The following is a 17,332-nucleotide window of genomic DNA, read 5'->3' as shown; positions in this document are numbered from 1 at the left end:
TAGATAGGTAGAGATATATAAGAAATAGATATAAGTATCTCTCTTTCTATGTATGTATCTATCTATATCTATATATCTTTTTATATATATTCTTCTCTCTTTGAACCAAATCTGATGGCGTCATTAGCTTTCACTTGTACAATTCTAATTTTTAAGTTATGACTTTCTTCAGTGAGCTTTTAAGGACTTCTTTTCCTTCAATAAATATTTGTGCCTCTTTTATCATTTGACCAATTCTATTTTTTAAAGTTTTTTTTCTTCAGTATTTAAGCTCCTTTGAATTGGGATTGTTTCATTCTTTGTATTTGTTTTCCCAGGGCCTAGCACAGTGCTTGGTATGGAGTAGACATTTTAAAATTATTATTAATTGATTGGTGATATATACCATCTGCTATAACTGAAGCATGTAACTGTGTCAGTTAGGTTTGAGATTTCAAAGAACATAAATATTATATTTATTGCTGATCTAGCCACAGGATTTGTATGATAATATTTATAGTACTTACTAGATAATATTGTATAAAACAAAGAATGTACCAGCCATTTGTACCCTTGGTCACAGTGTCATCCCAAATCTTAGTTTTGGACTGATTTAGGGAAGTGAAGTCACATGTATGTGTAGCTTAAATTTAGGCAACTTTTCTGAGTTCTGTTAATGAGTAAACTGTAGCTGCCTTTGATTATTCCAATTATAGGTGTATCACAAAAACTTTTTAGAATTCTCTTAGAGTCGTGGAGTATGCTCATGGGTGTTGTTAATCAGTCCAGCAGCCTCTGGATATATGTCGTCATTCTTATTATTTTTTTTTTTCTGAGTGAGGGAGTTGATCTAACCTTCCTGTAGCAGTCACTTAAATTTTTGTACTCTAACTTTGATCTCATTTGGGTTTTATTTTGTTAGTTTTAGTTGTTAGAAAGTAATTTTAGAAAGCTAAGGCTAAAACATCTTTTCTAAAACTACTTCTCTAAAGTCCTGTGTTGCTGTGTCATGGAGGTGTAACCCAGTGTTCTTGAAGTCTGTGATAGCAATGGATTATTTTTGGCAGGCCCTACTAAGTTAGAAAAACCATAGGCTATATGTATGTCTGTTGCTTAAGGAATGGGTCAGGAATATGCATTGGTGTTCATCTCCAGAAGATTGGCCAGCAAATGATATTTTTTAGCCACAACAATTCATAAAATTTGTGCTAAGGCAGGGGTTGCAATCTGCATAAATGGAGAGCATGCCCGCCGATGAAAGCACAGATCCTTGAAATATTGGAATGCTAAACCTGAAGTCAGGAAGACTTAGTAACTATGTGTCCCTGGATTTATTTAATCATATTGTTTACCTCAGTTCTTTCAACTGTAAAATAGGAATAATGAAAGTATTTATCTCCCAAGGTTGTTGTAAGACTATAATATTTGTAAAGCATTCTGTAGACCTTAAGCATTATGCAAATGCAGGCTATTATTAAAGTAGTGAATAAGCACCTAGGTGACATAATGGATAGAGTGATGGGCCTGGAGTCAGGAAGACTCATCTTCCTGAGTTCAAATATGGTTTTAGACACTTACTAGCTGTGTGACTCTGGGCAAGTCACTTACCCCATTTGCCTCTGTTTCCTTATCTGTAAAATGAGCTAAAGAAGAAAATGGCAAACCATTCCACTGTTTTTGCCCTGAAAACCCCCAGTGGGGTCATGAAGAGTCTGACTTGACTGAAAAATGACTGAACAAGAAAAAAAAGTTGAGCTTTTTTTTCCCCCCATTTACTTGAAGGTAGGGAATATATCCAGGGTGTTCCAAAAGTCTTAGTGCAGTAACTTGTACTAAGTATAATGAGCTTCATTAAGATTTTTGGAATATCCTGTATTGTTTGCTTTTTGTATCTTCAACACCAAAAATTTTAAAACAGATCTTTAAGACTTGTTAATTATATAATTTCTTGAATTACATCTCACAGAATACTATTATATTTTATCCATCAGAGGACTATTCTCCAGCAAGTTTGGTGACTGAAGTACTATGGATAATGTGTGATCAAAAAGAGTGTGCAACTGAGTGTTTATTTAAGAGCCCGGTGATAGATGCATTTCTTGAACCTATTCATAATTTAATGAAAGAAACCGAGGTTAGTATGCTTTACTAAATGCAGTCAGAAGACCTGTTGATACCCTGTTGGGAATTGGTGAGGACATTTAGTAAGGACTTTATTTTGTAATGCGGTATATTTGAAATATCATTCTGTTATTCATTTGTTTCCCAGCATGAAATATTTTATGCTAATAGAGTTCTTAATCATAGTACATAAGTATCAGCTTATGCAGGAGGTTTTCAGTTATGCTAGTGTATGTATCAGTTATGGTAGTTATGAGTTATGCTAGTGTATAACTAGCTATAACAAGGTGGCATGAAAAATTACATAGAACATTTTAAGTGTTTCAGCTTTTTATTTTGATCAGTCTTAGGTAGGCTGATGATTTGTGAAAATTAAAAAAAACAACATTCAATTAGGATGATACCCATGGAATGGGTATAGAAGGAGCCTAATAATAGCAAAAAACTCAAAAAACAAAAAAGAAGAAAGAAAAGATTTCTACTGAAGCATTTAAAGAATATACACAGAAGAGTTCCAAAGAAGGGTTGGATCAAAGATATCACAGACAAGTGAGACTGGTTGGCAACTAATGCATGGAAGAGCAAGAAGAATAAGAGAAATCATGAAATGGTTTCTAGCCTCATGAATGGGACATGTAATATCTGGTTTAATAAATAATAATTAACTAGTTTGGATTGAAAAAGAGATATTTTTGCCTTTAAGCTGATTGGTCCTGTTTTGGCAATAGATTATGGTTTACTCTTAAATTTTGTCCAGTCTTTATGGTGATCTATAGAAACCAAAACTAAATTCCTTTTATCATCATGTAGATATGACTTTGTCCCTGCCACTTTAATATATATGGGTTGAGTGAATCATTAGCATGAAGGAAGTAGTATAATTCACTTTATTCTTTTAAAATATATATCTATACATAGGCTGCTCCAAATTGTTCTGAAACAGCTTTAATTCATATAGCTGATGTTTTGGCAAGAATTGCTTCTGTGAGAGAAGGTCTTTTTTTACTTCTTTATGGAGAAAATATGAACTCTTCTAAGGATGAAAAGTAAGTATTTACCTCTTTGTGATTTTCCATCTTGTGTTGTATTTTTATTTCTATTGATATCGTTTTATTTTTTGCACCTAATAGTATTTTATTTTTTCCAGTTAAATGTAAAGATAGTTTTCAGCAGTCATTTTTACAAGATTTTGAGTTCCAAATTTTTCACCCTCCCTCTCTTCCTCCCACTACCTCCCCAAGATATCAAGTAATCTGATATAAGTTATACATGTACAATCATGTTAAAAATATTTCCACATTAGTCATGTTGTGAAAGAAAAATCAGAACAAAAGAGAAAAGCCATGAGAAAGAAAAAAAATAAAAAAAGTGAAAATAGTATGCTTTGATCTGTATTCAGACTCCATAGTTCTTTCTCTGGATGTTGAAAGCGTTTGCCATCTTGAGTCTTTTGAAATTGCCTTGGATCATTGTTGATCATTGCACAATGTTGCTGTTACTGTGTACAATATTTTCTTGGTTCTACTCACTTTACTCAGTATCAGTTCATATATTTTATTATTATTTTTTCATAAAACCAACTCTTAGTTTTATTTCAATAGTTCAATAGTTTTCTTACTTTCAGTTTTATTAACCTCTCATTTGATTTTCAGAATTTCTAATTTGGTATTTAATTAGGGATTTTTAATTTGTTCTGTTTCTCACTTTTTTAGTTGCATGCCAAATTCATTAATCTCCTCTTTTTCTGTTTTATTCATGTAAGCATTTAGAGATACAAAATTTCCCCTAAAAACTGCTTTCGCTGCATCTCCTCAGTTTTGGTATATTGTCTTATTGTTGTCATTCTCTTTAATGAAATTATTAATGTTTTCATGATTTGTTGTTAGTTCCACTAATTCTTTAGGATTAGATTATTTAGTTTCCAATTAATTTTTAGTCTATCTTTCTACGGCCCATTATTCCATGTAATTTTTAATGCATCATGATCTGAAAAGGATGCATTTAATATTTCTGCCTTTCTGCATTTAATTGTGAGGTTTTTATGCCCTAATACATGGTCAGTTTTTCTGTAGGTGCCATGTACTGCTGAAAAAAGGTATATTCCTTTCTATCCCCATTCATTTTTCTCAAGAGGTCTATCTAACTGAAAATTCTATTCACCTCCTTACTTAAAATTCTATTCACCTCTTTAACTTCTTTCATTTCTATTTTGTGGTTATAGAAGGTGAGGTTGAGGTCCCCTACTAGAATAGTTTTACTGTTGCCTACTATATAACTTATTTAACTTCTTTAGAAATTTGGATGCTATAACCATTTGGTGCATATGTGTTTAGTATCAATATTACTTCATTGTCTGTGGTACCTTTTAGCAGGATATAGTTTCTTTTATCTCTTTTAATTAGACCTTTTTTTGTTTTTGGTTTGTCTGAAATCAGGATTGTTACCCCTTCTCTTTTTACTTCAACTGAAGGATAATATATTCTGCTCCAGCCCCTTACCTTTACCCTGTGTGTATCTCTCTGCTTCACATATGTTTCTTGTAAACAAAATTTTGTAAGATTCTGGTTTTTAATCCACTGTGCTATCCACTTCCATTTTATGGGAAAGTTCATCCCATTAACATTCACAGTTATGATGACTAACTGTGTATTTCTTTTCATCCTATTTTCCCCCTACTTTTCTCTCTCCTTTCACCCTTTCCCTCCTGACCAGTGTTTTGGTTCTGACTACCATTCCCTTCAGTCTGCCCTCCCTTCTGTCAGCCCTGCCTTGCCTTTCCTTTTTTCTTTCCCCTCCTACTTCCCTGTAGGGTAAGATAAATTTCTATACCCAACTAGGTATGTATGTTATTCCCTCTTTGAGCCAAATCCAATAAGAGTAAGTTTCAAACTATGCTGACCCCCTCCTTTCTTTCCCTCTCCTACAGTGGAGTGCCTCTTCATGTGATGTAATTTACCCTATTCTGTCTCTTTCTTTCCTATTCATCTAGTATAATCCTTTTTTCCCACCCCTTATTTTTTTTTATATCATCTGTATACTTATACTCACACCGTCTTTCTATGTATTCTAACTGCCATAATAGAGATACAGTTCTCAAGAGTTACAAGTGTATCATCTTCCTGTGTCAGGATGTAAACAGTTTAATCTTATTGAATAACATTTTTTTCTTTCCTGTTTACCTTTTCATGCTTCTCTTGAGTCTTGTATTTGAAGACCGAATTTTCTGTTCAGCCCTGGTCTTTTCATCAGGAAAGTTTGAACGTCCCCTATTTCATTGAATGTCCATCTTTTCCCCTAGAAGATTATGCTCAGTTTTGCTAGATAGTTGATTCTTGGTTGTGATCCAAGCTCCTTTGCCTTCCTGGAATATCATATTCCAAGGCCTCTGATCCTTTAATGTAGAAGCTGCTAAGTCCCGTGTAATTGTGACTATGGCTCCTTGATATTTGAATAGTTTCTTTCTGGCTGCTTACAGTATTTTTCCTTGACCTGATAATTCTGGAATTTGGCTACAATATTCCTTTGAATTTTCATTTTGAGATCTCTTTCAAGAGCTGATCAGAGGATTCTTTTTTTTTTTTTTTTTGGTAAGGCAGTTGGGGTTAAGTGACTTGCCCAAGGTCACACAGCTAGTAAGTGTCAAGTGTTTGGTCTGAGGCCAGATTTGAACTCAGGTCCTCCTGACTTCAGGGCTGATGCTCTATCCACTGTACCACCTAGCTGCCCCCAGAGGATTCTTTCAATGACTGTTTTACCCTCCGGTTCTAGGATATCAGGGCAGTTTTCCTTGATAATTTTTTGGTTCTTTTTTTTGATCATGGCTTTCAGATAGCCTAATAATACTTAAATTATCTCTCCTGGATATATTTTCCCAATCAGTTGTTTTTCCAGTGAGGTATTTTATATTTTCTTCTATCGTTTCATTCTTTTGATTTTGTTTGACTAATCCTTGATGTCTCATAGAGTCATTAGCTTCCACTTGAGCAATTCTAATTTTTAAGGAATTATTTTCTTTAGTTAGCTTTTGTACCTTTTCTATTTGGCCAATTCTACTTTTAGAAGAGTTGTTTTCTTCAGTGGATTTTTTTTTTCCATTTGGCCAATTCTATTTTTAAGGAGTTGTTTTCTTCAGTCAATTTTTGTGCTTCTTTTTCCAAGCTGTTGAATTTTTTTCATAATTCTCCTGCATAACTCTCATTTCTTTCCCATTTTCTTCTACTTCTCCTTGATTTTTAAAATCTTTTTTGAGCTTTTCCAAGAGGACTTTTTGGGCTTGAGACCAATTCATATTCCTTTTTGAGGGTTCACGTGTAGGCATTTTGACATTGTTGTCCTCTTCTAAGTTTGTGTTTTGATCTTCCATTTCACCATAGTAGATTTCTATGGTCCGGGCTCTTTTTGTTTTTTTTGCTCATTTTTTAAAGTTGATCTCTGGGGCACAGGGAGCACTGTCCCATGCTTCTTGTGCTGGGGGCCAGTGGCCTGATCACTGGCTTTCCGTACCAGGGCTTCAGATGCTGGCAGCCTGCCTGCTGTGCTTGGGTGGCCCCACGTAGTCACGCCTGTTGTGCTAGGCTTCCAGGACTGGCAATTTGCCTGCAGAACTGGAGCTGGAGGCCTCACAGCTGGCCTGCTGTTCCATTAGCCCACTGAGCCAGGACTGAGGGGCCTTGGTTGCTGATCTGTGCTGTGACCGAAAGCCTCCTGCACCATCTGCACTGGGCTGTGCTTCCCTTTTACCCAAGTGAGACAGACCTTTCTTAAAGTCCTTCTAAGTTATCTTAAGCTAGACAATTGTTTTACTTTTTTTTTTTTGGTAGGTTCTGTCACTCCAGAATCCATTTAGAGGCTTGATTTAACATTGTTTCCTAGGGAAACTGGGGTGAGCTCAGGCAACTTCCTGGCGTCTCTCTGCCATCTTGCTCCACCGTATTGGCATCATTTAAAAAAAAAGTTATACTATTAAGTGTTATCATGAAAAAAAAAAAATTTACCAACTATGCCATGGCTGACAAAGGTTATTGACCACCCATAGCCCACCTGATAATTTTCAGAAGAGCTCTAAGCAAGGCCTTGCCAAGTGGTGTATGGGGGCAAGCTTGAGTGTTGTTATGATCGTGGGATTAACTGCAAAAAGTGGGCTTACCCTGGCCTGGGGACCTCTGAAATGTTTGTATAGTTTCTACTGAGTACTAAGTTGCTCTTTTTGGAAATAACCCTATCAGTCACTCAATAAATAATCATTTATTAGGTGCCTTTGTGCCAGTAACTGTGAAAATTTCTGAAAATAATCAAACACTCAAATGGATCTATCACTTTATCAGTGTGGGAGTTCCTTCTAAAAATAGCAACCAGTGGATAGCAACCTGTACATGATGGCCCGTCCAATGTAATTTTCGTCATTTTCTCCAAAAATTCACCCCAGGGTACCAGCCTTCATGATGGGAACCATCCTCACTGTCTCCCAACATTGTGAGGGTAGCAGCGAACCCTCTGCTTTCTCATCTGTCATCTTAGTGCTTTAGTCACATAAAGACAAAAATAAAGTATCTTCTGCTCTCAAGGAGCTCATATTCTAGTGGGAGGAGCAGTATGTATGCATTTACAAGAAGAATAAATGCAAAATGACTTCAGTAGGAAGGTATTGCAGTGAGGGGGGTGAGGAAGGGTTTAGGAAAGGCCTTCTGTAGGAGGCAGCATTTGTGCTGTGTTCTGAAAGAAGCGAAAAGGCAGAAGTGAGGAGGAGGTGTCTTCCAAGCTTGAGGAATAGCTGATGCAATGTCTCAGATACAGTCAATTTAATGATGTGAGGGAGGAATAACAAGAAGTGAGGTTGTTTCATCAAGAGCATGTCATAAGACTGGCAGGTTATAAATGTCTTCAGTGTCTTCATCTGTTTGTTAGATGAATTAGAAAGAGGAAAGACTTAGCAGGAAGACCAATTAGGGGCTATTATCATAGTCTAGTTGATAAGTATTGAGTGTCTGACCCAGGGTGGTGGTCATGTGATTGAGGAGGAGGGGACAGATATGAGATATGTTGTGGGAGATGAAACAAAAATAACAACTGATTGAATAAATGAAGTGAAGGAAAGTCAGGAGTTGAAGATGATCCCAACTTTGTAACCCTGCTGACTGGAAGATTGTTGTGCTCTCAACTGAAATATGGAAGCTCAGCATTTGGTGGAAAGAAATTATTTTTATGTTCATTGATCTGAGTTTGAGATGCCTATAGTATATTTGAAATGTTTGAAAGGCAGTTGGTAATGTAGGATGGAACTCAGAAGATGGAGTCTAAAATAATTCATCTGTATAGAGATAGTAATTGAACCCATTGGTCTTGGTCAGGTAACTGGGAGAGTATAGTAAGTGAACAGCGTTCAGGAAAGAACCTGTTTCTAAGTACAGCTTTATCTACAGGACCCAACATATATGATGATCAAGCAAAACATACTGAGAAGGAGCAATGAAGACAGGAGAACCAAGAACAAAGAGTGTCATGAAAATCCAGATTGGTGGCAGTACATAGGAGTAGAGTGTAGCCAGCAGTATCAGATGCTGCAGAGAGGTCAAGAAGGGTGAGGACTGAGAAAAGGCACCTTGGAAAGAATAGTTCAGTTGAATGATGGGGTCATTATAAGGGGCTGAGAAGTGAGTAAAAGGAGAGGAAACAGAAGCAAGGAATATAAGCATCCTTTTTTTCTTCTCCTAGGAGTTTGGCTGTGAAAGAGAGGAGAGGTATAGAATAATAGTTTGAGGGGGTGGTGGGGTCAAATTAGGATTCCCCCCCCCCACAAGGATGAAAAAGACCTAGGCATGTTTATAGACTTCAGAGAATGAATCATTAGGTAGGAAGACACTGGATATGAGAAAATGGGGCTGAATGATTGAGGGGGCAATAATCTGCTAGAGAAGACAGGAGAGGATGAGATTGAAACCATTCTATGAAGGAGAGGAGGGGCAGCAGGTGGCACAGTGGATAGAATACTGGGTCTCAGTTCAAGAAGACTCATCTTCCTAAGTTCAAATCTGGCCCCAGACACTAGTTATGTAACCTTGAGAAATTCACTTAAACCCGTTTGCCTCAGTTTCCTCATGTGTAAAATGAGCTGGAGAAGGAAATGGTAAACCACTCCAGTATCTTTGCCAAGAAAACCTCACTGGGGTCATGGAAGTGTTGGACATGACTGAACAACAACAACAAAACAACAGTGAAGTAGAGGAGAGCCATTTCTAACTGTAACCCTAATTCTGATTCTTGTACTGGAAAACTAAGTACCATAAATGTGGTTAAGTACTGAGTAAAGGGAACTCAGGAATAGAGTTCTGTCCCCAAATGAAGCATATTTAGGTATGACCACATTTTTAATCTCCTTCCTATCAATTCTCCTTGAATTTCCCCTGTACCCTGCTTCTGATGCTTCAGAAGTCACTGCCATACAGATAGGGCAGGAGCAGTAATATGAAGAGTCCTGAGGAAGGACAGAATAGGGTTAGGGAAACAGTACTAGGTTAGATTTTTGGTATTCTGAAAATGGTTCAGAAATTCAGAATGGAGAGTCAGGATTCATGGTGTTCTCTTCTAGCCCCACAGGTGCTCATTTAATTGCCCAGTTTTCAAAGAAGCTTCTTGATGAGGATATTTCTGTGTTTTCTGGATCTGAGATGTTGCCTCTGGTTAAAGGAGCTTTCATTTCAGTATGCCGCCAGATGTATAGCACCTGTGAAGGTCTTCAGGTGTTAATTCCTTATAACTTGCATGACTCTATTGCTAAGGCATGGAAAAAGGTAACTGATAGCTATTTTTTTGTTTTAGAATTTGTAGAAACTTTGACCAAATCTATATTTCAAGTATATTTAGTATTACTTTTTCCATAATGTATTTTGTTGTATTGAGCATTTTTATCAGTTTCTTTTTTAGGATGAGTATTTGTGATGGGGGAGATTTATATAATACAGGTGTTGTTGTTTGTCCTTTGTTCTAAAAGAGGACCAATGACATCAAGAGGGGGATAGCATGACTTGCAAGTGAATTGGATTTAAGTGAGGCAGTGCTGTACAGAATTATCAGCCTTACTGTCTCTTCCAGAGTCATTTGAGTCCAGTGGCAAGACATAGCTCAGGACGTCTGGAGATGGCCTCAGATGGAGTGGGTAGACCTTGGCCTTTTTAACCCAAGGTCTTTCCCAGATCTCTATTTGTCTGAGGCAGCCACCCATTCATTGATTTAAGGCTGGGTAAGAAATGAGGTAAAAAATGGGCTAGTTTGCCTACTCAAAAAAAAAAAAAAAAGAAAGAAAGAAACAAAAATCAAACTGGCATGGGAAGACTCTCAGGATTTCTGGCCAAAACAGAAACAATTGAAGGAGAGAGTGAGGCTAATGACTTTGCACCGCCCAGGCTCACTTAAATCCAATTCACTTGCAAGTAAAGACATCACCCTCCTGATGTCATTGGTGCTCTTTACTGGCCAGTTTCATTTGGGCAATGCTCACGCTTTCCTTCCTTCCTTCCTACATTCTTTCCTTCCTTCCTTCTTTCCTTCCTTCCTTCCTTCTTTCCTTCGCCTTTCCTTTGTTCCTCCATCTCTCCTTCCCTCCTTCCTTCCTTTCCCTCTGTCTGTATGAGGAATCATACCCTTACATATGGGTACATATTCCAATAAATGATTTTCAGTGCATTCCAAATAATTCCTTGCTAATGTTAGAATATTTGAGATCTGACTATATAGTGAAGTTCATTCATTATATGCTATTGTTTTTTTTTCCACCCATATCCTGATACATGTCACAACCCCACAGTGGTCATCCTTTGTTGTCTAATCCTTGCTGATAAGTTCTTTATTAAATTCTTTGGTTTTGTAGTTTGTAGAGTACTTTGCAAGGGGATCTACATAGTAAACAAATTACTTGAAAAACATGAGTTCAGGAGAGATTATAAATATTTTTATTCATAATAAAAGCGCTTTTGAGCAATGCATATTAGTAATAGCATTTGTAATTAATATAAAATTTTACCTTATAGACCAGCTTGCTTTCAGAAAGAATTCCTACTCCTGTAGAAGGTTCTGATTCTATTTCCTCAGTAAGCCAGGAGTCTCAGAACATGTAAGTATTACAGACTATTCTCATATGTGTTTATATTTCATATATTGATTAAAAATAAGCAGATAATAGCATTCTACCATCAAGACTTTATAAAGAGAAGAAAATGTGCATTTCATCAGAACATTTGGTTTAGCTTTGTTAGCTTAGGAAACTGAATGTACTTTGCTGTTTGTAGAAAAGTTAGTGATTTCCCCAAAATTGAAATAGAATAGATAAAACAATTTTTTCTGGAATAAATTTTATTTTAACTTTAATCAGCAAGTATACACACAAGATAGGAAAATAGGAAAAATAAGAACAAACTTCAATTATTTTGAGATTTAAAAAAAAAACAAAATGAAGAAAGCATATATCTGTCATAACAAAATTTGTTTACATAACCTGTTCTAAAGGTGGTGAAGTAGCTAGAGTACCAGGCCTACGGTTAGAAAGATTCATCTTCCTAAGTTCAAATCTGGCCTCGGACAGCTACTTGCTGTGTGACCCTGGGAAGGTAACTTAACCCTGTTTGCCTCAGTTCCTCATCTGAAAAATGAGCTGGAGAAGAAAATGGCAAATCACTCCAGCATCTTTGCCAAGAAAACCTCAAAATGGGGTCACAGAGTCAGACACGACTGAAACGACTGAACAAAACCCATTCCAAACTTATTTCTGTGGATTTTAACCAAATGCATTTTCACTAGAACTTTAATCAGTTGGTTATTGTTGATATAATTTTCATAGACATAGTTACTGTGCATATTTTTGGGTTTCCTCTCTGAATTACTTCTTGTGTTTCTTCTCATGTCTATTTTAATTATTCATATTCATAATTTTAATTTTTAAAATACATTTTGTTGAGGTCTTTTTTGTTACCTCTGGAAGTGTCTCCCTCTCTCCCCTACCTCCTACCACGTGTCTGTCACTCTGTCACACACACACACACATCCCACAAACTGGAATTGAATCCTCCCTTGTAACATAGAAAAAGTTAAAAATAGTGTGATGACCTCATATGACAATACATAAATTCATTTAGGTTTTTCCAAGATTCTTTGAATTCATTATCTTTTCCCCAGAACAGTCCCCTTTTCCAAATGTCCCTATTTTAATTAAAGGTGCTACCATCCTTCCAGTGTCTCAGGTTCATGATGTCAGTGTTATCTTTCACTCTCACTCTTCCTTACCCCACATATCAAATCATTTGTAAGATCTTAATGTTTCTGTTTTCACAATGTCTCTTACATCCTGCCTATTCTCTGTTCTCACAGCAGCTGCCAACTTATTTCAGACCCCCATCCTCTTTCATCTAGATTATTGCAACAATAATTGCCTCAATAATAATTGCAATAATAATAATAATAATAATTGCCTCAAATATCTTACCACTCCAGTCCATCCTACACACTGCTACCAAAGTAATTTTTTTTAAGCACAGATTGGACCATATGACCCTTGTGGAATCAATCAGTTTCAGTGGCTTGCTTCCTATTGCCTCTAAGATAAAATATAAACTCTTATGCTCACCATTTAAAGCCCTAGCCAGCCTGCCTCCAGATTGTCTAAGGGCAGGTAGGTGGTGCAGTGGATGGAGCACTGGGAGAAAATGATAGTAGTAGTCAGTAATGCAGCCTGGAGAAAAATGAAGACATGGCTGGTCTGGACTAGCTTCTTAAAATGGATGTTCTAGGAGGAACCAGGCAATTAGAGAGAAAGGCCACAGGAGTCAAAGGTACTTTCAGTGTGCAAAATCCATTTTGATATGTTTTTCTTCCATTGAAACTGGTACTTTGAAGCCTTCCAGTCCAGTGACAAAGTTAGAATTGGCAAAAGAGCCCAGGTCACCAACAGACTGCCCTCCAAAAAACTTCAATTAGCAATTAAATTCAGTTAGCAATTAAAATCAAGAAATTCCCTTTTTAAATTTTCTAAATATTCCTTTTTTGGGGGGGGGGGGGGGGGGGGTGGGAAGAGTGTGATCAAGAGGTTTTCATTGATGTAAGGAACTTCCCTGTAATTTATGGTCTTAGTTCCTGTTCCTTGACTGTTGAAATTGTAAAATTTCCAATACATTAGAAGAAACTGTGTTCCATCATAGTTATCCTAAACATAAGTGATCCTTTACATTAACTTTGTTATTGGGGTGATGAAATTTTCTGCAATTCACTTTGGAGTTTGTTAATTCTTCCTTCTTTAAATATTGCCTAAAATATATGTTTTGTATGCCTGTAAGAAGTATGAGTGTATAGGAAACAATACTAGCCTTTGAGATGAAAGTCCTGAGTTCATTGAGTTTTAGTTGTGCCATTTACTAGCTGTGTGACTGAGGACAATCACTTCTGATTGCATAATGTTTGTTGATTTGTTTATTGATTTATAAGTTGCAATTTGCCTGTCTATACAATGGGATAGCAGTCATTATGTTACATACCTCCCAGGGTTTTTGTGATTCAAGTACTTAGTAAACCATAGAGTACAATGGAGATATGAGCTAATTTTAATGAGCTATTCAGGGTTTTATACAAAATGCCTACAATAATTTCTGATCATAATGTTGTTTTTCTTGCTATTTTTTAAAGTAGGGAAATGAAAAATATTAATGGTTTAAACACTGAAATAGTCAATCTATTACTATGATAAGTAGTATAATTTTTTTTTGTTTCTTGAAGATAGAAAATTACTGAGTAATTGAAGATTGATCATTTGTGTCCCAAATGTATATGATGGTTAAAAAAAATTGTGTGTATATATATATATATATGTGTGTGTATGTGTGTGTGTGTGCATATATATGTATATATGTGTATGTGTATATATATCCTATGTATGTATATGTGTGTGTGTATGTGTATATATATATACCTTCTTGCCTCTGTTGTGAGATGTGACAAAATCATGACAAACCAATTCTTTTAGTCAACATTTTCGTACTTTAGATAATTGGCCAATTCCAAAATGTAGAAAGTGCACCACTCCCATCTGTGCAAAATCACTGAGGTTATACTGCATCTAAAATTACTATTCTCAATGTTCTCAGGCCCTAGTGGACCTTTTATTAAATTATTTGTTATAGAAGTTACAAATTAGAGTTCAAATGACTTAGCCCTTTGAGTAGGTTGTTATTTGTTGCATGGATTTAGAGGTTAGATAGCTAGAACAGCTTTATTAATTTATTTATCCCACTGGTGAGTCAGTCATTCCATTTATTTTTGTCTTCATATTTTGAAGGCTACTCAGTAATGACTTATTTATTAGAAATATTAAGCCTTTCATGTCATGCTCTTCAATATTTATGTAGGTACGTATATGGTCATTGCAGATCTCTTGACAGACAAGCTCTATCACTTGGGTTTTATGTTATCTACATCTCTGATTTTATGCTTTCTTATGTACAAATTGTGAATTTAAGAGTTTCATACAATAACCATTCTGGTATAATTTTGCTAGAAAGGTACTTTTAGCAGTTCTAATGCATATACATTTCATTTAACAGAAAAAAAAAGTATTCCAGATAACTTAGTATAAAACAACCCTATGCTCATTTTTCTGCTTTCTTATGAATATTAAATGTTGTATTCCCCGATCTCTGGAACAGCTCAGGCTGAAGACCTGTAAGCTTTAATTTTTTCCCAAAGTGGCCTGATTCAGGGCAAAGTCTGATTTTTGCCCTCCTTGTCTGAGCTCTGCAAATTCTTGACCCGAGTTTATGTCTGAACAACACACCTGTTGAATTACCTCTGGCTGAAATTCTAGCGGATTGTTGTTGGACTTTAGCTGCTAAGCTATGCAGTTTCATAGTGATAGGCTTCCCTGTGGTATGGGATACTTGCCATGTTTATCCCCCATAGAATCCAGACTTGATTAGAATCTGGAACTGAGTCCCCACTTCACTCTTTTGGTCAGAGTCATACAGATGCTGCTTGCTTCTGAACTTGGTGCTTCCTCAGTATTATCCTAGGTCCTGCTACCATTCCTTACCCTGAAATGCCACCCTCATACACTGATCACCTTCTCTTTCTGCCCTGTATCTGTGCCCTAGAATTGAGTAGTCAGTGACAAAGCTTCCATTTGGCACCTTTCCTTTCAACTTGAACAAGATTAATCCACTTAATGTAGTTCTGAGGCTTCTTCTTGCCTTGGCAGATACTTTTAGTAATTTTTAGTTGTTATGCTGGAATGGTCCTTATGGAATAATCCTGGATAGAACCCTATCCTGTGTCTATAGACTTCTCTGTCTCATTGTGTCCATTTGGGCTAGGATAATTACTCACAGTGATTTTTTCCTTTGATTTCTCAATCAGAAGAAGGCCTGGTTAATTTTCTAGATTCTTGAGGAGGAGTTGTGGGGCTAGTTGGCTGTACTTCTTCATGTTCTTCTGGTTTTGCCTCAGATAGATTTATTTATTAAGAAAGTATAATGCAGTAAAAATAGCTATTATTTATATAACCCCTGTTGAGTTTAACACTTTAATCAACAACTTTAATGGTTACATAGAAGACATACTTAAGTGGATTGGGCAAAACTTTTATGGATAGCTGATATATAGGATGACAGAGTTAATATTTTAAAAATAATTGACAAATAATAGGGAAAATATAATAATCACAACGATGTATATGTAAAGAACAGCAACAACAAAACAAAACTGAATTTTGCAAAATCATGATGGCCAAGCTTGGCCCCAAATAAGATATTTGTGAAGTCATTTTCTGCCATTTCCTTACAGAGATGAGATCCATGGCTTAGAACACTGTATATTATGTAATTCTTTTTTTGCTATATTGTTTAGTTTTGCTGTATTTTTATTTTCCTTTCTTTTTTTAATTCTTGCAGTCATCTAGTTGCCATCCTTGCTGTCATTCTCAATACTTCACTCTCAGGCACCTCACATATCCAATCTGTTGCCAAATCTTGTCATTTCTACCTTTACAATATTTCTTATGTATGTCTTTTCTCCATTCACTCAATCATCACCTTAGTTTAGGGCCTTATCCATTCTTACCTGTACTATTGGCAGTATTCTTCTTCTCCTTTTTTTTTTTTTTTGAATATCTGAAATTTGAATTTCTTTCTTTTTTTTTTTCAGTTCAACAAGCATTTATTAAACACCATTGTGTGCGTGCTGGAGAAAACAGCACATACGCAGATGAGTATATACAAAAATACAGTTCCAGCTATTCCAATTAAACTAGCCCATTAGCTAGTCCTAGTACAGGATATTGCATCTCCTTTCTCTATGTTTTTATTTTCTTTTTTAAAATTTATTTATTTTTAGTTTTCAACATTTACTTCCACGAGATTTTGAGTTCCAATTTTCACCCCATCTCACCCCTCACCCCACCCCAAGATGGCATGCATTCTGAATATCCCTTCCCCTAGTCTGCCCTCCCTTCTATCTCTCCCCCACTTCTCTTATCGCCTTCCCCTTCTGCCTTCCTGTAGGGCAGGATAGATTTCTGTACCCCATTTCCTGTATTTCTTATTTCCCAGTTGCACGTGAAAACATTTTTTAAACATGTGTTTTTAAAACTTTGGGTTCCAAATTTTCTCCCTTCCTCCCTCCCCACTCACCCTTATTGAAAAGGCAAGCAACTCAATATAGGTTATATATGTGCAGTTATGCAAAACACTTCCATAGTAGTCATGTTGTGAAAAAATAACTCTATTTCCCTTAATCCTATCCTGCCCCCCCAATTATTATATTATTTCTTTTGATCCTGTCCTTCCTCAGAAGTGTTTGCTTCTGATTACCCCCTTTCCCAATCTGCCCTCCTGTCTATCATTCCCCTGCTCTCTTGTCCCCTTCTCTCCCTATTTTCCTGTAGGGTGAGACAGATTTGCATACCCAATTGAGTGTGTATGTTATTCCCTCCTTAAGTCAATTGCTATGACAATAAGATTCACTCATTCCCTCTCACCTTCCCCTGTTTCCCCTCCACTGTAAGAGCCTTTTTCTTTTCTGTTTTTTTGAGAGATAATTTACCCCATTCTATCTCTCCCTTTCTCTTTCTCCCAGTATAATTCTCTCTCACCCCTTTATTTTATTCTCCAGATATGACCCCTTCATCTTCAGCTCACCCTGTGCCATCCATCTATCTATCTATCTATCTATCTATCTATCTATCTATCTATCTATCTATCTATCT

The 17,332-nt window shown here is 36.3% G+C and overlaps 1 protein-coding gene across 2 annotated transcripts in view; it reads left to right on the top strand.

Annotated features, from left to right (window-relative positions):
* Positions 1-17,332, top strand: part of TBC1D32 (TBC1 domain family member 32) — a 232,465-nt gene that overhangs the window by 54,773 nt on the left and 160,360 nt on the right. For both annotated transcript variants that reach the window (XM_027848616.1, XM_027848617.1), the window contains exons 15-18: positions 1,971-2,113; positions 3,019-3,146; positions 9,686-9,887; positions 11,124-11,206. In XM_027848616.1, coding sequence (XP_027704417.1) covers positions 1,971-2,113; positions 3,019-3,146; positions 9,686-9,887; positions 11,124-11,206 — 556 coding nt within the window. The remainder of the gene's footprint in view (positions 1-1,970; positions 2,114-3,018; positions 3,147-9,685; positions 9,888-11,123; positions 11,207-17,332) is intronic.

Source organism: Vombatus ursinus, unplaced genomic scaffold, assembly GCF_900497805.2.
Source record: "Vombatus ursinus unplaced genomic scaffold, bare-nosed wombat genome assembly UNPS02006779.1, whole genome shotgun sequence".
Taxonomy (NCBI): Eukaryota; Metazoa; Chordata; class Mammalia; order Diprotodontia; family Vombatidae; genus Vombatus; species Vombatus ursinus.
Note: the sequence above shows the minus strand (reverse complement) of the source record. Positions and strands in the feature narration are given on the sequence as shown.